Raw genomic sequence first — 23,291 nt, forward strand, 5'->3', positions numbered from 1 at the left:
TGAACCTGTGCTATGCTGCATTGCACAAATAAACTGAAATATCAGTATAGCATAAAAACATAAGAGCAATCCCACGGAGGGAGAACCACTGCATCAAATGTGAACATAATATTTATTGGCGAGGTAGCAGTGTGGCCCATGCCTAACAACGTTGGTGTCTGAATTAGAGCTTGCTTGACCAGTTAATCCCAGATATTCCGCCCACCTGATTAAAAGTACATTATATCCTATGGCACTGGTAATAAGGCGGATGGGATACTCTTCCCTTTTGTGATTGAGTACCCATCTGCAAAATTCTAAATCAGACCCGTAGTGACCATCACCTACAAATCATTGATTTCATGTGTGTTAATCTAATTTGTTCAATGGAACAAAATTTCAAAAGCAAGAAGGCACCAGGCTGTCACCGACACATCTAGGACTAGATACAATGTCCATTGTAGATGATCAATCTCGATAGCTCCCCGCAGGAAGGCAGCTATTGCAGAGATCTGTGTGTACCAAGCAGGTCCCAGCTTTCAAACCCGATAACATGGACCACTTTTCTGAGTCTCCTGTTTCAGTTTAAATAATTGAGAGAATGTGCAGTGGGTTCATGTACTTGTTGCAGAGCTGATGTAATCTGGTCCAATCCTGGTAAGAGACCTACCACTACAACAGTGGTGTTGTTTGGGGGGAACGGTGGGGCCCGTGCGGGTGCAGTTTCAACTGCATTTACTGCAGTCTACTGACTATAACCCACAGTGTGAAACATGTTCAGTATGCCCTATGCTTTGAATCATACCACCATACCCTTAGCAGCTGTGCCTGAATATGCAGAGGCCGGCTTTGGAATTCCGGTAAGTGGTCACCCAGAATTCTTGTTGGTGGCTTTGAGCTGTGTGTCCTGCCTGCCGCGCTCCCGGGTCCAATGGGCCAGAACTGGGGAGTGGCTAAATTGCTTCCAGGAATCCTCAGTGGCCCTGCCGCCACCAGTCAGATGAGCAGCAGCGCTGTGGAGGCCGAGCGCTGGCGCCAACTAGGAGATCCTTTTCACTGCTCTGTTAAGAGATCTTGTTGTCGCTCTATCTGCAGACACTGCTGCGGAGACATAGGCAGAGCATCCTAGCAGGGAGGGAGCCATGAGCAGGCAAGAAGCACTGAGTTACTGCAAGTGGTAGCAACCAGTGTGATCAGGACTGCCTCGTTCACAAGGTACGAGCTTATTAAATAATCATTGAACAAGCACCACTATATAAGGTCCTTGGACCCTATGATGTATATACTTTGGGTGTGCTACCATTTTAATTGTAATGCATTGGCTCAGTGGAGTGGTGTGGCTCACCAGTTAGAGGCGGCAGACCCGGGAGCAGAAGTCGGCCGGGACCAGGGTTCAATTCCCGACGCGGCAGGGTCGTGGACTTGGGTCAGCGGACTCGATAATTCTCGCTTCGGTGCCTACTCTAATCTGAGGTCCCACTCGGCAACTCTGGGCATTAGCTTGCCTAATCTCCACAACGGCCCCCCCCCAACGCCGGGGATGCCTGGCTCCACCCTGGGGACTCCCAGCAGGGACCATCCCACAGGGAAAGCCAGGACGGGTTCCCCAGCGTTGCACAGCGCCAGGAAACCTCCAGGTAGCAGCGCGCTTTACAAGTGCAAACATAATAATAATAATAATAATAATAATGTAATGACATGCATTGTAATGGATTTTGTGTTGTAAAACATTTGTTGTAATGACACGCGTTGTAACCTATGTGTTGTAAACAATGTTTCCCCCCCTTTAGCTCCAAACCTATTTGGTCACGAGCAGAAAAAAATCCCTAATTTCTTTTTCGCTATCTACTAAATACTAAATCCCAGAGCTGGGGCAATTCCAAGAGTTGGAGGAGATAGGCTCACTTAGAGAATGTGACCTACTTTATCGCTTGCCACCTCGTGCCACACTGGAAAGTTGGTACTACCAGGGTGGACTCAACCTTGAGGGGGAGGGTGGGTGGGCTAGCCTGAGGGAGTTCTTAGAAATTATTTACTTTTTGTGGATAAAGTATTTGGATACATTTTTTTGGTTGGTTGAAAAAGCCTTAGGATAAACCACAAAAGTATCCTTTGTTCAGGTGGTATCCAAGGCTTGTTTAAAACCACCAAAAGGTATTATCAGGTGGCATATACCTGTATAATGACCTAAATGCGTCTCTGATTTGGTAATATTCTCATGCTAATATGATATATATATATCAGTAGGAGCTGAGGGGGTCCCCTCCAGTATGGGTAAGCCTGCACCGCGGTTGCTGCGGAGGCCTTTGTTACGCCCCGACTTATATATGTATTTGTATATCTATGTTAATTCAATTTCTGGCTAATTTACTTTTGGAAAATTTGTGTAGAAAGAATACTAGAAATAAAACCCATGTTGGAGAACAGCCAAATAGTAATATTATTGTTTTATCTGTTTCTGTTTTTCAAACATTGTAGAGGAGTTTGAGTTCTGGACCATAGAGGATGAAGGAGGAGATTGCTGGAAAATTGAAGATCTTCCAGGAGACAACGGGGTTGAATTTCCGAGTGGTGGAGTCCAGAAATACTTTGCCACATCCTTCGAGTAAGACTGAATTCATGTGTCTATAGCAAGGAGCACATCACCTCTGTCTTGTTTCGTCTGTGCGCCCTAGAAATAGCCTCTCCCCATCCCAACAGGCAAAGAAAGTTATGTTACCCGTGCCTGAACACATGGACTCCCTGTCCCTGAATTTAGGGTTTTTCCTATGGTCACACTTCATGAAACCAAGATTTATCCGTATTTACTTCTGAAAAGTATTGTAGTAGTGCCCGGAGTACCACCTGCACACTGCTGTCTACAAAACATTGATATGTAGGTAACTCTTGAGTATATCATAACTCAGGCTTTGCAACTGATGTTTTATGTGCAACATTGACTCTGGATCAATTGTATATAATCATGTAGTTGTAATTATGTAATTGCACCTTGAAAATTTGAATTCTTTCTGTAATATGTGTGGAGCACAGTCGAAGCCCAATAAATTAATTCCTGAATTAGCATGATTCACCCATGCTTGCACTTTGAAAATAACCTCTAATGTCCCCATTCTCTGAGTGTAAATCCCATGCCCACCCTCCATGAGTAAGGATTCACCTACAGTTACCCGATGCCTGCACTCTTGGTTATATCCTACACTCAGTGTAAGAATGGCATGTCTGTGCCTGCTGGAAGCAATGCCCATGTCCCTACTGCCGAGAGCATAGTTTACCCCTCACCTTAAGACGTCGAGGGGTAAACTTCTCCCCACATGGAATTAAGATTCTCACAGCTGCCCTCACTTGGAATAAAACAATGTCTTCAGTCTCGGAGACTAAGGTTCCCATTAGGATCATGGGTGGATCGCCACCGCCCGCATGGCGGTGGCGATCCGCCCGTGATCCGACCCCGCCCGCCACCCATTTCCCCCCACCATATTACCATGGCGGGGGGACCGCGGCGGACGGAAAGACCGTCCGCCGCTTTTCCATCCGGTCAACAAGTTGACTGGGTGGAAAAGGGTTTAATATGGTGGCGGTGGATGCTAGACACCGCCATCCACATTAGCATGGGTGCGGAGAGAGGCCTTTCCGTGACAGCAAGGCATGTGGTAATGGACTGCGGGGGCCCGTTGTGGGCCCCCAGGTACTCTGTGGGGTGGCGGGAGCACATGGGGGTACCTATGGTACCCCCCAGCAGTTCCGTGCACAACATGCCTTCCTGGCATTGTGGGGGGCGGTGCTGAGTGCACCGTCTGCCACAATGCCAGGAATGCAGGATTCACCCGCCACTGTGGTAATTGCCCCCACGGGACCCCCGCCCTTATGGCGGGTGGTCCCTTTCACCGTCTGCCCGCCATCCTTATGATGCCCTAAGTTCACACTCTACTCACAAGATTGACCGTATCTTCTGACTGTGAGCATACCCCAAGCCTGCTCATTCTGAGTAATGCCACCAGACACACGTCTCTCTCTATCCTGAGAGGAGGTTCAACCACCTGCTAGCACACCTTTTTTTGTGAGGTAGGTCTCTCCTTCACCTTGTGAGTTGTAATAAAACCTGCTTTATTTTCTCCACTCTTAAGCCTTCTGCTAGTTCTGGAGAGTATAACCAGCTTCTTCTTGCATTTCAGAAACTGCAGCAAATCGCAGACCATAGATCTCCTGGCTGAGGGTTTCTGGGAAGAGCTGATGGACAACACTCAGCCTAAAATTGTGGTAGAGGATTGGTGAGTACAGCCAGGTTTGTGTGCCTGGAAAAGAGGGTGTGCGTGTGAATGTGTGTGTGTGCGTGTGTGCAGGTGCGTGTGTGAGTATGTGGTACCAGTCCGGCCTAAGCATTAGGGGAGGTCTCTTCCATCTACCTGGCACCCTGTGAACCTCCTAGCGCCCCTGGACCTCCACCCAACACTCTCGGTGATCTCAGGCTTGTGGCACCATTGGTGACATTCTCACAATCATTGAATGTTGATTACTCACAAAACATTGAACGGTGCTGCACTCCTCGATGGCGAGACACCACATGAAGGGAAGATCTCCCGCAGTATCAAGTTGTTCACTATTGGTGCCAGCTCTGTCATTGAGATCCTTGAACTCAAAGTAGAGCCCTCCTTCAGAGTCCAGCCTTGCAGGCGCCTCAGCACGTAGAGCGCCCGCGCTTGACATCTGTGCTGCATGGAATAAAAGGCGACACCTGTCTGCCTCTGGCTTCATTGGTTGTGAGTCCGTGAGTCCTCCTTGGGACCAACACGGAGGCATGATTACCTAGCGAGACCTTCTATTCATTTATTGTCTGCTGGTTTTGTAATGCACAATGTAGTGACTTGTTGACATGAGCGCCTGGCAACTACTAGGTATGTGTTGTGTCCTCTAAGTTTAGCTATCGGATCACCCTGGGTGTCTCCTTAACCATAGGTGCACATCACTTCAGATTTTAACTTTTTAGTTAGGTTTAACTGCGTTATTTTGTTATTTTTATTTTAAAGAATCATTATCAAAGACATGGATTTGGCCGACTTGCATCTTTCTTGAGGGTGCTGCCTTCTGTTATGTTATACCTTCATCGAAACCTATTACTAACTCATTGAGTAAGGCTTGACTGCTCGGCCATAGCTACAGCTGGTGAGTCAAGGAACTTTAGGGAGACTTTATAAACCTTTGCAAGAACAGCACCCTGTGACTTGGCACAATAAAGATAATGTCAGTACCAAAGACTGTCACAGCCCAAAACAAATGAAAGAAAGAAAAGGGCATCGATAATTGAATACCTGTTTCTATTTTACATTGTGTCTCCCAGTTTTAGCAAGTAATGCGTCCAGACACTCACCCCATTAGATAAAAACATCTGTTTTCAGTGGCTGATAAAATTAAAATCAGCTGTTGCCTGTTTTGCAACTAATTATTTTTCAAGACTTAAAAATATTATAAAGGACACTGCAACCCTTCAAATTAATAATTGTTGATCTACTTATTTTTTAAATGACGAATATATGTATTAACGCATCTCACACATTAAATTCAGATTTTCAAACACTAGTTGTAAACTTAAACTGCTCTACCAAGTCTAGAGAAACAAATGGAATGGTTACTTTTTAAATATTTCGACAAATATGCACAATATGCATAAATGGTTTGTCGATCTATGCCTCAGGATGCTGGAGGCGAAAGGCAAGTAGACACAAAGGCAACGTGATCTTCTTAAAATCCTAACATGGAATGTCAGTGAGCTGGAAGTAAGACTGAAAGAGGTATGTTCCAGGCAATCCAGAGATACAGGACCCAGGATATACACTGCCTGTGCTGTTCCTTAGGAGGCCCATCCCGTTGGCAACAGAGGTGGGTTTATAGGACTTACTACATCACACAATATTGACTCATAGAGGCTTTACTGCAGTATCGAGGGCAGGGAGACTCTCTTTAGCAACTTTGCTCAATTTTCATATGGAAATACATGGGTAGAACCAGAGGGTTGTTATGTGGCTGAGGTGGGTAGGTAGTGGCGGCGGCGTATGTATGATTCAAGTCAGAGGCCTCCGAAGTCATCTGCGGCGTCCCTCAAGGGTCATCTCTGAGCCCCACCCTCTTCAACGTCTACATGAGCCCCCTCGCGGCCATCGTACGCAAACACAACCTCAGCATAATCTCCTACGCCGACGACACCCAGCTGATCCTCTCCCTGACCAACGACCCCGCCTCCGCCAGAGCCAACCTGCACGAAGGGATGAAAGAGGTAGCCGAGTGGATGACGACCAGCCGCCTGAAACTGAACTCTGACAAGACGGAGGTCCTCATCCTGGGCTCTTCACCCTCCGCCTGGAACGACTCCTGGTGGCCTCCCGCCCTGGGCACCGCACCCAAACCGACAGACCATGCACGCAACCTGGGCTTCATCCTGGACTCCTCCCTCTCCATGACCAGGCAAGTCAACAACGTCTCCTCGGCGTGCTTCAACATCCTACGCATGCTACGAAAGATCTTCTGGTGGATCCCCTCCGAGACCAGGAAGACCGTCACCCAGGCCCTCGTCACCAGCCGACTGGACTACGGCAACGCCCTCTACGCCGGTACCACCGCCAAGCTCCAGAAGAGACTCCAGCGGATCCAGAACGCCTCAGCCAGACTCATCCTCGACATCCCACGAACCAGCCACATCACCGGACATCTGAGAGACCTCCACTGGCTCCCCGTCAACAAAAGAATCACCTTCCGCCTCCTCACCCACGCACACAAAGCCCTACACGACCAGGGCCCGAGCTACCTCAACAGCCGAATCAACTTCTACGCTCCCAATCGCCACCTCCGATCAGCCAACCACGCCCTCGCCGCCGTCCCCCGCATCCGAAGAGCGACTACGGGAGGAAAGTCCTTCTCCTACCTGGCCGCCAAGACCTGGAACTCCCTCCCTCCCGACCTGCGCCTGACCCAAGACCACCTCTCCTTCAGGAAGAAGCTGAAGACCTGGCTGTTCGAGCAGTAGCGGCACCCCCCCCCCCCCCCCCCCCCCCCAGCGCCTTGAGACCGGGTAGTTAGCGCGCTATATAAGTGTCACTGATTGATTGATTGATTGATTGATTGATTGATTGATTGATTCACTAAATTTATATAAATTAAATTTAATAAAATGTAATACATTTAATCATATACCGTGGGTGTATGATTCACTGTGTTTGAAGAAATGTGGACAAGAGGGCTCCTTTTATCACATTATATGGCAATGCCCTCTAAAGGCAACACTGCCTTATTCGGTGATGGTGTTGGGTGACTAAGGAATATTTCCCCAAGATTGAATTGCTAGGGTTTTGGGGTGATGCAATACCTGCAAGAAAACGTGCTTGGTATTGGTATAATTCTGGTAAAGAGAAGGGTTGCCCAGCTGTGCAAGGGTGTGAGCTTTCACAGGACTTGCTGTGTGGCAGAAGAATATAGATTGGTGCATGGAAATTCAATCCAATGCTTTATTGTTTCAGTTAATTAAATCCATAACAATATTGCAATTACAAAGACTGCTTCATACCATTCCATTAGGGATAGGTGAAGGAAAAAAGTGCGAGCGTACCTTGTAACGATATAACTATATCTTTATTAGTAAAATGACTGCTAAAATCGAGCCGATTTGGTGTAAAAAACTGGTGCAAATCTATGTTTGTGAAAATGTGCATTGTAAATAGAAAAACTATATTATCCTAAAAAACTGGGGGGCCAGATTAAACGTATGTTCCGTTTGCAAAATAGCAACCCTGGGAAGTTATTCATATTACTGGGATCTGCCAGTTCACCCGATGACACTGTTTACTTTGATGATGGAAGCAGGTGCGGCCAGTACAGGTAAGAGGAATGGGGTGGGGCAGATGGGCAAGTAAACTGACAATAGGATAGGGAAAATAAAATACATAAATAAAACCATTTACGTTGCACTCAAGGCATTGCCAACTTGGCGATGTTGCAAGCGCTAGGTAAGTGGCTTTATTTATATATTTCTTTTATTTTCCCTATCCTGACCTATGTCGACATCTTCCCCGCCCGGCCTGAACCGCCCCTGCCCTGCCCCACGGCTCTTACCTTAACTGGCCGTGCCTGGATGAAAGTAGTTTAGGGTATATCAATTGCAGCCATTGTTAAAAATCTCACAAGCGCATGGTGATTAAATGAGTATTTTACAAAAGTGGGGAACATCCCTGCAATTTTGAAATTTATGGCGTGCGTTCCATAACTTGACCTATATAGTTATGTTACCTTTGAGATAATAGGGACATCATAAAGGGTTATGGGTGTCTCAGAATGTTGCCCTCCGGTAATGAAGGGGTGGGATAATACTGCCTAATCTTTCTGCTTTTAGAGATAAACTCACAGTGAATCCCCTGACTGTAATTATTTTTGTAAACGTACCTACTCAACGGTTCACTTTTTGTTGTTTCCTGGATAAAAAAATAAAATGTTTTTTTTTCAAAAACACTGTTACTTTCTATACTCTTTTTCCACCCCAGGACGTGAAGAAAAGGCCAATCATTGATGACAGTCTTTGAGGATCTTATAGAAAAACCAAAGGGGATGATTGACGGAGTGTTGAACATTGCAAGCACTCACCCCCAGTCAACTGATCTGGGTTTAATCCATCATCATCCTTTAGCTCACTCTGCCACCCCAGTTCAGACAAGGCCATATACAAATCAGTCTGACCCTGTGCCTCATGGGAATAGTCCAGCCTGGACTGCCAAACCATGTCTTTTTTGAATGGGAAACAAGCATCCTGGGATTGGTTTCTGGCTAATCAGCCATCATCAGCCAGGCTAGCTTGAATCCAGTGGCAAAGTGAGCAAGGGACCCACGTCTGGGCAGACCCTGCCAACTATGTGCGAACAAAGCAAAACCAAAGGGGGTGATGGACAGAGTGTTGAACATTGAAAGCACTAACCCCCAGTCAGCTGATCTGGGTTTAATCCATTATCATTCTTTAGCTCACTCCACCACCCCAGTTCAGACTTGGCCAAATGCAATTCAGTCTGAACCTGTGCCTCATGGGAACAGTCCAGCCCGAACTGTCAAACCATCCTGGGACCGGTTTCTGGCTAATCAGCTGTCATCAGCCAGGCTAGCTTGAATCTAGTGGCAAAGTGAGCAAGGGACCCACATCTGGGCAAACCCTGCCAACTGGGGTGACATGGTGAGCAAAAGAATGATGGATTTACCCCAGATCTCTTGACTGGGGGTGAATGTTTTGATTTGTTCTGCATTCCGTCCATCAATTGTGTGTCTTTTGCTTTCACGCCCTCAGTGTGCCAGGTATGCCCAGACGTGGGTCCTGGGCTCACTGTGCCACTGGAATCAAGCTATCACGGCTGAAGAGGGGTGATGCTTGTTTCCGGTCCAGGGGGGACCTGGCTTGGCAGTTGGGGTTGGACTGTTCCAATGATGCACAGGGTCAAGACTGATTTGCATATGGACAGGTCTAAACTGGGGTGGCATGGTGGGCAAAAGAATGATGGATTTAACCCAGATCTCTTGACTGGGGGTGAATGTTTTGAATTGTTCTGCATTCCGTCTATCAATTGTGTGTCTTTTGTTTTCTCGGCATAAGTGCGCTAGGTATGCCCAGACGTGGGTCCTGGGCTCACTGTGCCACTGGAATCAAGCTATTCTGGCTGAAGAGGGGTGAAACCCCGAAACCGGTCCTAGGATGCTTGTTTCCGGTCCAGGGAGAACCTGGCTCGGCTATTCGGGCTGGACTGTTCACATGAGCCACAGGGCCAAGACTGATTTGCATAACTAGGGTGGCATGATGAGCAAAAGAATGATTGATCTAACCCAGATCTCTTGACTGGGGTGAATGTTTTGATTTGTTCTGCATTCCGTCCATCAATTGTGTGTCTTTTGCTTTCTCGCGCTTTGTGCGCCAGGTATGCCCAGACGTGGGTCCTGGGCTCACTGTCGCCACTGGATTCAAGCTATCCTGGCTGAAGAGGGGGGAAACCCCGAAACCGGTCCTAGGATGCTTGTTTCCGGTCCAGGGAGGACCTGGCTTGGCAGTTCGGGCTGGACTGTTCCCATGAGGCACAGGGTCAAGACTGATTTGCATATGGCCAGGTCTAAACTGGGGTGGCATGGTGAGCAAAAGAATTATGGATTTAACCCAGATCCCGTGACTGGGGGTGAATGTTTTGATGCATTCTGCATTCCGTTCATCAATTGTGTGTCTTTTGCTTTCTCGCCCTAAGTGCGGCAGGTATGCCCAGACGTGAGTCCTTTTTTTTTTTTTTTTTTTTAAATTTGAATTTATAATGCGCAAAAGCTACCCACAGTGGGTTTCCCGGCGCAAGGGAAAGACTGAAGAAGAAAAAGGACAGCGCAACAGTACCAAGGAACAAAAGCAGCAACTTATATATTTATTAAAAAAAGCATAATTTTCATTTTTTTCCGGAAACAAAATAGGTTGGTTTCAGATTTCAGAGCAATTGGAAGCGCGTTCCAAAATTTGGGACCTAGATGGAAAAAGGCTCGACCCCCCCCCATCCTTGCAAGTTTGAATCTTGGAACAACAAAGTCGCAATCTGCGGAAGATCTTAATGTGCGACTAGGCTTGTAAGGTTGAACAAGACTCTGCAAGTATTTTGGGGCCGTGCCCTGTTTGATTTTAAAGAGATAGCACAGGGCTTTAAATTTTATACGGCTAGAGACCCTAAGCCAGTGTAAATCTCGGAGAGCCTGAGGGGCCGATGATTTCCTCGGGATGTTAAGAAGAAGTCCGGCCGACGAGTTTTGTACAACCTGAAGCTTATTAATCGTTGCTACGTCTGCACCGAGGTAGAGGACATTTTCATAGTCCAGGCGAGAGGTTACTAACGCCTGGACTACGGTTCTCCTGGTGGCATGGGGCAGCATCCATAGAATTTTCTGGAGCCAACGCAGGGTGGCAAAGCAGATGGCGGCCACCTTAGTGGCCTGCTGCCTCATGGAGAGTTTATCATCTATAAGAAATCCGAGGTTTCGAACCACAGATGTTGGCTGGGGAAGGGGTCCCATATCACTGGGCCAGTGTTGTGGACCCCAGAGATCTTTATGCTTCCCCAGGATGATAACCTCGGTTTTGTCACCATTTAGCTTGAGCAAATGCCTCTGCATCCACTCAGCCATACCAGACAATCCGGACTTCAGGGTCGATACACTGTTACTCTCACTGCTGGAAAGGGAGAAAACCACTTGGGTGTCATCGGCGTATGAAAAAAAAGTCAGCCCAGTATCCTCCGCAATAGTAGCCAGGGGTCTGACATAGATGTTGAACAATAGGGGGCTGAGTATGGACCCCTGCGGGACACCATACGCCCATAGACAGATGTCAGATGAGGCTTTTGTAGAAAAGACCTGGAAAGTGCACTCACTTAAAAAGGAGGCAATCCAGGCTAGCGCAGGACCATCCACTCCCAGGGACCGGAGAGAGCTCAAAAGAATGGAGTGGGACACGGTATCGAACGCCGCGCTCAAATCCAAAAGGATGAGTGCTGATGTTTCCCCGCGGTCGATACCGTGCTGCAAACTCTCCGTCACCCCCAGTAGGGCCGTCTCGGTGGAGTAGTGCGCACGAAAGCCATACTGGGAAGAGTGTAAAAATCCCGAACTTTCCACAAGATGGTTTAACTGAGTATTAACGTGTCTTTCCAACACTTTTGAGAGAACAGGTAGCAAGGATATGGGTCAAAAATTCGCAAGGTTTGACCTATCGGCTCCGGCCTTTTTTTGAAGAGGAACAACCATTGCGTGCTTCCAATCCTGGGGCATAAGGCACTCGGTTAGGGATGCATTTAAAAGTCTCATAAGGACCCGTCGTGGTTCAGGATCCAGTAACTTTAAGATTTTGGCTGGTACAGGATCACGAGGAGAACCCGATCTTATACTGTTCAGACTAGAAAGGAACGAAACATCGTCAAACAATTGCCAATTAGTAACCTTCGCCGTTGGGAGTGATTGTTCCATCCCTTCTGCCAGTTCCGACTGATGTTCATTAACAGTTGAGGGAGCGCTCATGGAATCGTATATGCGCTCAACCTTGGCAATAAAGAATTCCGCAATAGAATTGCATTGAACTTCGTCCAAAGCTGGGGGTGTCGGAACAGTATCCGCTCCTGTCAGTTTTTTAACAACGGAGAAGAGAGTACGTGGGCAATTTTGAGCTTGCGTCACAGTATTCACAGTGTAGGCAGCTTTTGCATTTCTGCATTGTGAGTGATATCGCTTTAGGGCCTCTTTATAGACAGTCTTCTGTGAATCTGAATAAGAGTGCCTCCATTTCCTTTCTAGGGCCTTACATTCAGTTCATAAGACCTTCAAGTCAGGAGAAAACCAAGGAGCCGGGGAACGATGTGACCTAGAGTGTTTCGGGGTTAAAGGAAGGAGGGCGGTTACAGCATTGGTGAGCCAATGAGACACGACCATATTCAATTCCGTAACTGAAGCATCACTGTCTTCGGGGCGGGTATTCAAAAGGTGCTGGTTCAACTTTGTAATATCAAGTTTACCCCACCGATTAATTCATTCGCCCTTACCACAGCCACTCACAACCAAATTCTTATTGTAGGATAAGGAGAAGTGGACAGCAAAATGGTCGGACCATTCCAGCGGGCGGGCACTCTGTGAACAATCAAACAGAAGATTGGAAAGAATAGGATCCAATTGATGTCCAGCAGAGTGAGTGGGTCCAGAATTACACAACGAAAGGTTGAGAGTCTCCAGATCCGATAGAAAACGCTTGCTGGTAGTACACAAGGGATCTTCTAGATGTAAATTGAGATCACCAAGATGGTGAAATTTGCTGCCCTAAGAAGTAGGGGAGCTATGCTCTCAGCAAATGAAGATATCCAAGTGAGAGAATTACCAAGGGGGGCGATAGACCAATAGGCCCGATAAGGTGAACTGAGGATTAATTATTAATTTGAATAGAGCAGTTTCACTTCCGGGCAGGGGAAAGGATTCAAGCCTACAAGTGTAAGTAGACTTAAAGATTACCTCTCCCTTTTCCAGAGGCTCTGTCCAACCTCACTATGACATAATTTATAGGAATTGCAGTAGCAATGTCAGGACCGGAGCTTTCATGAAGCCAGGTCTCGGTGAGAAACAGAGCGTCGGGCTGCTCGTCAACAAGAAAATCATAGATATTTTGTTTGTGCTTTGAAAGAGATCTACAATTAATACTCTAAAACTGAAGTATAGAGCAGTTAGGAGATTTTGTAGTGGTTCTCGTCCGCCTACCTCGTGTGCGGACCTGACGCATTGCCTTACAGTTAGACATTTTGCCAGTATGGAAATACATCCATTGCATTGAAAATTATGAATCGGTAGAGAACAGGGATCACAGTTAAGATGTGGAATAGGGTGTAAGGATTTTAGAACCTCACCAGTATATGAGTAGGCTACTGATGGAAGGGGGCTAGTACAGGAGCTAAATGTTGGGGTCATGGCCCCTGGGCCCGTTCTAGCGCGGACGAGCGCAGGCGGGCAGGACTCTGGCTGGACTCCGGCGTGAGTCCGCCTTGCCCGCTGCGCGTAACCGCTGCGCTTAACCGCTGCGCGTTAACAATGGCAGGTTTAAATAGGGCCGTGTTCAGCCCGCCTAAAGACTAGAGCGCTCACCGAAATGGCGCTGCGATGTGTCCCTGCCTCAACCAAGATGGCTGAGGAAGTCTGTGGCACTAAGTGACCCGCCCGAAGTAGCGGTGAGTTTACAATTTATAATGCGAGTGAGCGCTAAATGTGAAAATAATAAAATAACGATTTTTAAAAAGGCAACAAGCAATTTTTTAAAAAGCGCGTCTAACGCGATCAAAATGCGCTAAAAGCGTGTCATGTAGGCTCAGTGCTGCGAATGCAGAAAATACCTGTGTCCCACTGTGTCCTGGGCTCACTGTGCCACTGGAATCAAGCTGTCCTGGCTAAAGAGGGGTGAAACCCAAAATCCGGTCCTAGGATGCTTGTTTCCGATCCAGGAAGGACCTAGCTTGGCAGTTGGGATTGGACTGTTCCCATGAGGCACAGGGTCAAGACTGATTTGCATATGGCCAAGTCTAAACTGGGGTGGCATGGTGAGCAAAAGAATTATGGATTTAACCCAGACCTCTTGACTGGGGGTGAATGTTTTGATTTGTTATGCATTCCGTCCATCAATTGTGTGTCTTTTGCTTTCTCGCCATAAGTGCGCTAGGTATGCCCAGATGTGGGTCCTGGGCTCACTGTGCCACTGGAATCAAGCTATTCTGGCTGAATAGAAGTGAAACCCCAAAACCGGCCCTAGGATGCTTGTTTCTGGTCCAGGGAGTATCTGGCTTGGCAGTTCCGGCTGGACTGTTCCCATGAGGCACAGGGTCAAGACTGATTTGCATAACTAGGTTGGCATGGTGAGAAAAAGAACGATGGATTTAACCCAGATCTCTTGACAGGGGGTGAATGTTTTCATTTGTTCTGCATTCCATCCATCAATTGTGTGTCTTTTGCTTTCTCCCCCTTTGTGCGCCAGGTATGCCCAGACGTGGGTCCTGGGCTCACGGTGCCACTTGCTCAAGACTGATTTGCACATGGCCAGGTCTAAACTGTGGTGGCATGGTGAGCAAAAGAATGATGGATTTAACCCAGATCTCTTGACTGCGGGTGAATGTTTTGATTTGTTCTGCATTCCGTCCATCAATTGTGTGTCTTTTGCTTTCTCGCCCTAAGTGCGCCAGGTATGCCCAGACGTGGGTCCTGGGCTCACTGTGCCACTGGAAGCAAGCTATCCTGGCTGAAGAGGGTTGAAACCCCGAAACCGGTCCTAGGAGGCTTGTTTCCGGTCCAGGGAAGACCTAGCTTGGCAGTTCGGGCTGGACTGTTCCCATGAGGCACAGGGTCAAGGCTGATTTGCATATGACCAGTCTAAAGTGGGGTGGCATGGTGAGCAAAAGAATGATGGATTTAACCCAGATCTCTTGACTGGGGGTGAATGTTTTGATTTGTTCTGCATTCCGTCCATCAATTGTGTGTCTTTTGAGGATCTTATAGCCAGTCCCCAAAAAACACAGCAGCACATCTTATAAAGGCTAACCATACACCTTTGGAGGGCTGCTTTCATTGGCCCAGTAATGGAGATTAGGGAAGCTGTTTTCAGATCCATGCCAACAGAGGAACACATAAAAAACACTCTGCCCTCGAAATCTGAAACATGGGTTTAGTGAAGCTGACCGCTCCTCCTTGAGCTTCTGTTCATCTGCTAGAAAGAGCTCTGAAGGTGCCCCGTGAGAAGATTCAGAGGATCTGGGCACAGTTCCAGCCTCTGACAAGCCCTCAAGTCCTTGCAGACCCCAATAATGCTAGCCAGCCACTGCTGATAACCCCTTTTCCTCTGGCTGAAGCAAGTAGAGTCCCTTTGTTATAATGTCTTTAGGTGGGGGACTTCTATCAGAAGGTATGTGTTCAAAATAGTTTATTGAGTTTTCATAATATACAATAAACAAGAGACAATACGAAAAATAGAACCGAAAAAATACCCAATTACAATTAAGAGATAATAAAAGAGCAGTCATTAAATTACAATAGGTAAAAACATTGAACATAATATTCCTAGAAAAACAAAAAGTGAGGGAAAGGAGCAAAGAATGAAGCTATATAATAATGAGAAAATTTATCGAAGCTACTATAATATACCGACTAGATTATTGTAATAACAATAACTGGAATAAATACATATTTAAGAAGATAAATATAAATCAACAGGTTTCCAAAAGGAATGATATGGAATAGAATTATAATTAATACCATTTAAAGATAACTGAGCTCCCTTTCTAGTAAAGATAACCCATGACCACCAAACATGAACAGATAATAATGATACATCTTTCCAACATGCTGTAATTGATTTAAAAGCTGCTGATAGTAAAAAATCAAAAAGTTTACCTTCTAATTTATTTACTTTTTGTGAGAGAACAACAGATTTACAGATTAACAGTTTGAGTGAAATATCATCATGAATATGAAGAACTTTTTTTTTATAACATCCCAAACATCGGTCCAAAATTTAAAAACTATAGGACAAACATAAAGCAATTGTTGTAACGAACCGGTAAGTAGATTACAGTGCCAACAAATTGAAGACAGCAGGAGTTTTGCTTGAAATAAACGTAGTGGAGTCCACAGTTATACACAATGTTTGAATTTGTTTGATAGAGCGAAACAGGAAACCAACCAGAAATACCATTAAGCCAAATAACTTTCCATATATCAATTGAAAAAGAGGTTGAAAGTTCATTACTCCAAAATGTTGAGATCATATTAATATTAGATCCTTGAGAGATAGACTTTTTTTTATATAATACAGAAACTCCATGAGATTGAGATGAGACTGTTTGAATATGAATTGTTGAATCTGATTTAACATTAGAAGGAATATTATGAGGAAATTAATCTAAAATAGAATTATATAAAAATCAGAAGGAGGTCAAATACATTTTGTTTGCAAAGCTTCAAATGATATAAGAGCATTATTACAGTAACCATCTTATCTTTCAGAAGGTATTGATGGACAACATGGGACACACAGACTAACCCACAATCTCACAGAACAAGTACATAATTTTGGACAGTATTACACAGTACCTTGAAGCTGTGACACTGAGCAGGGTGACAGCCCTCACGGGGAAATGTGGTTATTGGGGTTTTTGTCCATGGTTTGGTATCTAAGGGAGTAATTTCTGTATGTCATGTAGGACGACATGCTTTGCGCTTTGCAAGCCACGCCTTGCTTGCTGGCATCCTAGACTGCCACGTACCTGCCCTAAAGAGCATGCTTCAGATAATGGCATGACCCACATGTGACTCAGAAATATGATGGAATCAACCCCTCCGTTTCAAGAGACATTGCTTACTTCCTCATCACACCTACATCGCCTTCAAGAGCTACAGCATCCTGTTCAGGACTGTAAACTTAAATATGCCATTATACCTGACAAGCCAGAGCATGACTTCCAGAGATCTAAACAATAGGTGCAACAACAAAATCAGCAAGCGTGAGTCACACAAATGTGCAAGAAGCACAAGACTTGAGGACATCACTTCTCTTTTCACTATGCACCAGCCCGATGCACAGTCAACAATAGTGTTCCCTCAACCACATTCAGAAGGAACAAAAGATTCAAGTCTTTAACAAACATCATGGGCCTGATACACAGTCTGGATCCAGTGCAATTCTATACATTATACTCTGACCACACCCAAGCTTTGTGACTTGAGGGAGTCTCATGCCCTTGTGGAGCAACAGAATTGTTTTCAAAAACTGCCCCTCTCGTTACTATTAATGGGGCGGGACAGTGACGGCTGCCTGCGAGGGAGAGTGGTGGGGTGGGCAAAACAGTGAACTACATTAACTTCACGCACACATGTATTACATTATAGTTTTCAAGTTAAAATGTTTAACTTTAAAACAGTAATGTAATGTATGTCGGCGATTTATGGATACATGCAGACAAAAAACACATTGGGAAAAAAAAAGGAATTAAAAATCACTTGCTCCGGTCCCGGTGTTCTTCTTTCATCCAGCGAGCCCCAGCCAAGTCCCCTAACCAACCGTGGCGCAGCTCTCATGCTGTGAGAGCAGTGACAGGATTGGATGGAGCAGATTCTCTCAGCGCTCCAAAGAGCTCGGGCTCAACCCAGCTGAGTTAAGAGGTTTAAAGTGAGCATATCTGGCCAGCCAAAAGGAAATGCGCACTTTAAGGTGCCCTGCCATATACTCCTTTCTGCTGCTTCCAGTCAGCAGCAGTCGCACCCCCATCCTGAGCCTCAGCTCGAGACAGGGGTTTGCAGAGTCAATGAAAAATAACAATGTAATAATGTTTATTACCATTTTATTTTTCAGTGGGGGCATTTTAACTAGTGGAGCAACACTCCTCCACCTCATCGGAGGAGCTGCCCCTGGGGTGGGAATCAGCTTGCGACTCATAGCAAACACCTACGAATGCTGGGACGGACGCTTGCATGGGACATCAGACCTCCATCCTAGATTTTACATTTGTCTGTATTGTGATTCATATCCCTTAAGTTAGTTAGCAATGGGGCAATCCATTGTCCCTTAGAACCTGGGCATGGATATGTAAAGAAAACAGTAGTTCTGTCAGTTATAAAAACTATTTCTTAAAAATGGAACAATTCAGTGAGTTATTCATCAAACTACTCCACTTTAAATCACTTTAAATACAAGAAACACACATAAAGAATGCAAAGAACACAAATTGGTAGGTATTGAGTTATTTTATATAAATTGTGTCATTTATAAATACCCAAAGTGAATTTAAAAGCTGTCAAACACAAGGTGAAATATAATGTGATGTGAGACCAAGTGACATATTGTGCTCAGTGATACAGAAGTGGTGCGTATTATGTACAAAGTGACTAAAATATGTACAAGGGAAATAGAAGGCCAGAAACCAAAAATGTATGACTGCGGCTTAAATGAATGTCTTTTTTCGTGCAAAGCCTTAGTCTGGACCAGACTTTACGCGAAAAAAAATTAATTTGTGTTCTTTTCATGCTTTATGTGTGTTCCATATCCCTTAAGAGCACATGGGTCACAATGCCACCTGATGCAGAATATTATGATTTTGACAATGAGGAGCGAGGTCTATTGGACTGCCGTCTGCTCCTACCGGTGTTCCCAGAGCGCACAAATACCGACAGCTTTCACTTTGCGATTGGTTGCTGCCTGCCATTGGCAGGTGCCAACCATTCCATGCTTTGTGACTGCAAAAATGGTCAGAAGCTTTCATGCAAGACTCAGCGATTCGCCTGGGGGAAGGAAAGCCTTTGGCTGCCCCCTTACCCTTGCGACTAGTAGCAATAGATCAGAGTGTGCACGTTGCGCTCTGTAATGGCAATTATGGCTTCAGTACACTTTTGTGAAGTGACTTTCTTCATGTTTATTGTATCCTTCCTCCCACTGCAAAACAACTCTCCATTGATTTATAGTTATGGTTGCACTACAGAACTACTTAACCCTGCACATGTAAGTTCTCCATTTAATGTCGTACCTTAGCAATGCGTGGGTGAGGCACCGAAGAGCATGATGGTCAGACATTGATGATATCACTGTTTGTAGTGTTTTTGCACCTACCAGGCTCTGTAGGGTCAGAATGTTGGTGTGAGTGCAGTTACCTGGCGTTGGGTGATTTCTGATCACAATGTGGCTGTGTGCGCAGTGACGAAGCAGTGTGATGTGTGATCAACTTGTCGTTGCATACATAGTGACATGGTTCCCCGTGCTGTATGTACATACCGGTGCTGCTGTATTCGCAGGTATGCGGCTCGGACTGACGCGGGTTGCCTGTATGAGCTGTGTGTGCAGCTGCTGGGAGAGAATCACGATGTCCTGGCAGAATTCAGGCCCGATGGGCCCATCACCATCGAACAATTCAGCGACGGCAGCTGGAATAAGGTAAGCAAAATAGGTCATCAGCAGAGCCAGCAAGCACATCACCAGAGAGTTTACACTTTCTCCATACTTACCGAAAAGAATCCCCCAAGGACACTTTTAGTTCTCATTATGCTCTGGCAGCACAGAAGCAGAGAGACAATGCATACAATAGATCCATGGTACACAACAGCCTTACGCCATGAAACAGGGAAACCAAGGGCCCAACTCACAAAGATAAACAGAAACGAGATCTAACGTTAAGACATTTGGGTATTCACAAAGGGCATTTACTAGTATTAAAGTTAGACTTTTGTCTCCGTTTGACTAAAGTTTTGGTCTCAAGTTTAACTCAGGCTAGACTTTTGGTCTCAGTTAAACTTAAGACCAAAACTTAAGTTAAACTGAGACAAGAGTCTAACTTTACTACTAGTAAATGCACTTTGTGAATACCGAAAGTCGTAAAGTTAGACTTTGGTTTTAGTTTACCTTTGTGAATTGGGCCCCTAGAGTTCTGCAAGCTTTGAATATAAAAAAAAACAAAAAAACACATTGGTTTACTTGCATTAAGACTAAAGGGATTTTTCTAACACATAGGAACAGTACACAAATCAAGAACAGTCTTAGATGGGTAAAAAGTGGTTCCTGGGTCGATCACCGACAGTCACGTCCAACACCACCTACACGCAAATATCACTGCAAATGAATGAAAAAAAGCACAGGCAAAGACAAAAGCTCTGGATTTTTTTAAAGAGACATGCTTGGTAATAGCTGTCGTTGTCCCAGATTCCCTGGATATAAGATCCTATACTGAATTTACATCATAGGCTCCAATAATAGGACAGTGGGAGTAAGCTTTGCTCAACACACTGCATTAACAGGGTTGAGATATAGGCTCAACAAAGGGTCAGTAATTTCATTGTATCTTTAAGAAAGCCTGTGTGTAGATGTCTTTCTTCTGCGAGGTAACAAAAGCAGAACATACAACAATATGTTATCATGCAAAGTACCTAAAGTAAAATAACCGTGCAAGGGTGAGTGCAAAGGCATCATAACTGCAGTATTTCCTTAAGCAAAACCCCATAAATCAGCAATATTAATGTTTGATCAGCAAAGTGAATCCTTCAAAGAACACATACTGGCTTTTAGTTACAGGCTACTTGTAATCTAGCATTTACAGTCTACAAAAGTACTACTTGTGCCCTAACATCAAAATCGAATGGGTGCAAAAATGGGGCAAAGTAACCATCCTCAAAATACCATGTCCTTGATGGACACCCCATCCACACACTCAAGCCCTGTCAAATTATGAAAAATGCATGAAAGCCAAGGGCTGATAGGGGCCGACCAAAAGCCTGCTGTCTCTCTGTGTACTTATTATCGAACTTTGTTAAAGAATTGATGACATGAAGTCTTCTAGAGAGCTAAAGCTGAACTGCTAAACAGCTAAAGCTAAACAGTGTGTCTCAATCATCAAATCCAAGACCATTTACATCCCTACAAGCGACCTCAATAGTCAGGCCAATTGCAAAAACACACCACCTTTCACAACAAACTGACTATGGCAATCAACATTTTCATGCTCCGTTACACTTGTCCAAAGCAGAAGCAATACACACAGTATACTTGTCAACCCAGAACATCAGCCAAACAACACATAAAAACACATAAACAATCTGACAACAGCTTTACCTGCCTGTAGTTTTGATCTACAGATTGAAACTCAGTGCACGACAGACAAATTACCAGCTGATTCAACAGCTCTTAGACCTGTCATCTTTTAGTGTGATTTCCCCTGTCTTTTTGCTTCTGATCTCCTGTTTTTGACTGTGTGCTCAAATTCGTTTTTGCTGGTGTTTGGACTCTGGACACTTTACCACTGTTGTTCTAAAGTTCAAATGCTCTATGTCAAAAATGTATTGGTATTTGGTTAATCCATGATTGGCCTATTTGATTTACTAGTGTGTCTCTAGTACAGTGCACCAGGTGTGCCCAGGGCCTGTAAGTCACATGCTACTAGTGGGCCTGTAGCATCGATTGTGCCACCCACATCAGTAGCCCTGCAAACTTGTCTCAGACCTGCCACTGCAGAGCGTGTATGTGCAGTTTTAAACTGCCATGTCGACCGGGCAAGTATACCCACTTGCCAGGTCCAAACTTTCCCTCTTATTACATATACATCACCCCTAAGGTAGGCCCAAAGCAGCCCCATGAGCAGGGTGCAGTGTATTTTAAAGGTAGGACATGTACAGTTATGTTATACATGTCCTGGTAGTGAAAAACTGCCAACTTCATATTTCACTATGGTAAGGCCTATCTCTCCAATAGATACACATGTGGATTACCTTGAAACATCTTTTAAGTATAATTTCCCATTGGGAGCAGATGGAAAATTGAAATTTGGTGTCTCTGTAGGGTGGCCAGATTCACAAAACAAAAAAACGGGACTGGTCATAAAGGTAAAAGTAGGACTACAGTTTACACTGGTGGCTGGCTGGATCTTGTTGCAGGCAGTGTCCTCTAACTCCAGTGAGCAGGGTCATGCTGGTGGTTCGGACACGCTGTTGCCCCGATGGCTGGCATAAGGACATTCTTGATATTTTGTAGAAAGAGAAGGGAAATACAGAGAGAAAATGTCCTTCTTTAAAGGATTTCCCTTCCCACAACAACCTCATCTGGAGGGATGTTGCATGGTAACATCTGCAGTAGTAAAAAGTGAATATGCGCACATCTTTTTAACAACAGTGGCATACAGTCACAACTTGGACATTTCTGTGCGCACCCCAGACACTATCCAAATCCGGGACATTCTGTGGTCATCTCAGCCACTATCCAAAAACCGGGACATTTATTTGGTTTGAAGGAAAGTGTTGGGACACAGGGACACTTCACCTGTCTCTGAATACATGTCTGGGTCAGCGTGTCAGATAGGCTGTTGTGCATTGACTCTAGACTGTCACACAAAGGGAGCTACGAGTGCCCTGCATATCCTGATGGCCTATCACCAGGCTGATGGGCCTTTTTGAGCTAGAGTGGTGGGAGGAGTTGACACAGACACCTGAATATGGCTGTGCCTGCCCACGCACAAAGAAGTCTCCAGCTCCTGGGCCATGAAAGGCAAGGTCTTGTGCACTACAAAGATTTCTCTTTGAAGTTTGCCTACTTCAAAGGCTGAAATGGGTATAAGTACTGGACCTCTGACATCATATACTCAGAACACTTCTGCACTGAGGACATTCTGCCAAGAAGAAGAGCTATTGTTGTGCCAGGAGGGACTGCTACTTTGCTGTTTGCTCTGCTGTGTTGGCCTGCCGCCTGCTGCTTCTTGCTTGGAAGTGACAGGACTGGACTCTGCTCTCTACATCCTGCTTTCCAAGTTTCTCCAAGGGCTTGAGTTGAGCTAGCCTCCTGTTGGAAGTCTCAGGGCCACCAAAGACTTCCTCTGCCAGCACCTGGGCTCCTCTGTTGAGAGTCCTGCTCTGCATAGTGGTGTCAATTCCAGTTCTGGGCCCTTGGAAGTGAGTTTTGATGCTAAAAGAATAAAACCATGCATCACCTCTAAGCGTCACTTCGACATTGTTGCACCCCTGCAAGAATCGCCACATTAGCACTGCCTATACCGAAGCTATGGTCCCCGTTTATGCAAGCTCTGACTTTGCCACAGGGCCCGACGAATCATCGCTGCATGAATCTAGAGAACCGCATCACCAACATCCGTGATTCACAGCTCCAAAGCCATGCCTGTGGTTTGAGATCGATGCCGCAAGATCGACACATCGTGCTGTGACATCGACGCATCACTAACACCACTTAGCCTTCAGGAACTGAGGTATCACACTCGCAATCAATGCATCACCCCCCA

At 45.5% G+C, this 23,291-nt stretch overlaps 1 protein-coding gene across 1 annotated transcript in view; it reads left to right on the forward strand.

Moving 5' to 3' along the window:
* Positions 1 to 23,291, forward strand: part of FBXO2 (F-box protein 2) — a 214,170-nt gene that overhangs the window by 184,722 nt on the left and 6,157 nt on the right. Inside the window, exons 3-5 of the mRNA XM_086921312.1 lie at positions 2,458 to 2,584; positions 4,152 to 4,247; positions 19,315 to 19,453. Coding sequence (XP_086777438.1) covers positions 2,458 to 2,584; positions 4,152 to 4,247; positions 19,315 to 19,453 — 362 coding nt within the window. The remainder of the gene's footprint in view (positions 1 to 2,457; positions 2,585 to 4,151; positions 4,248 to 19,314; positions 19,454 to 23,291) is intronic.

Source organism: Lissotriton vulgaris, chromosome 5, assembly GCF_964263255.1.
Source record: "Lissotriton vulgaris chromosome 5, aLisVul1.2, whole genome shotgun sequence".
Taxonomy (NCBI): Eukaryota; Metazoa; Chordata; class Amphibia; order Caudata; family Salamandridae; genus Lissotriton; species Lissotriton vulgaris.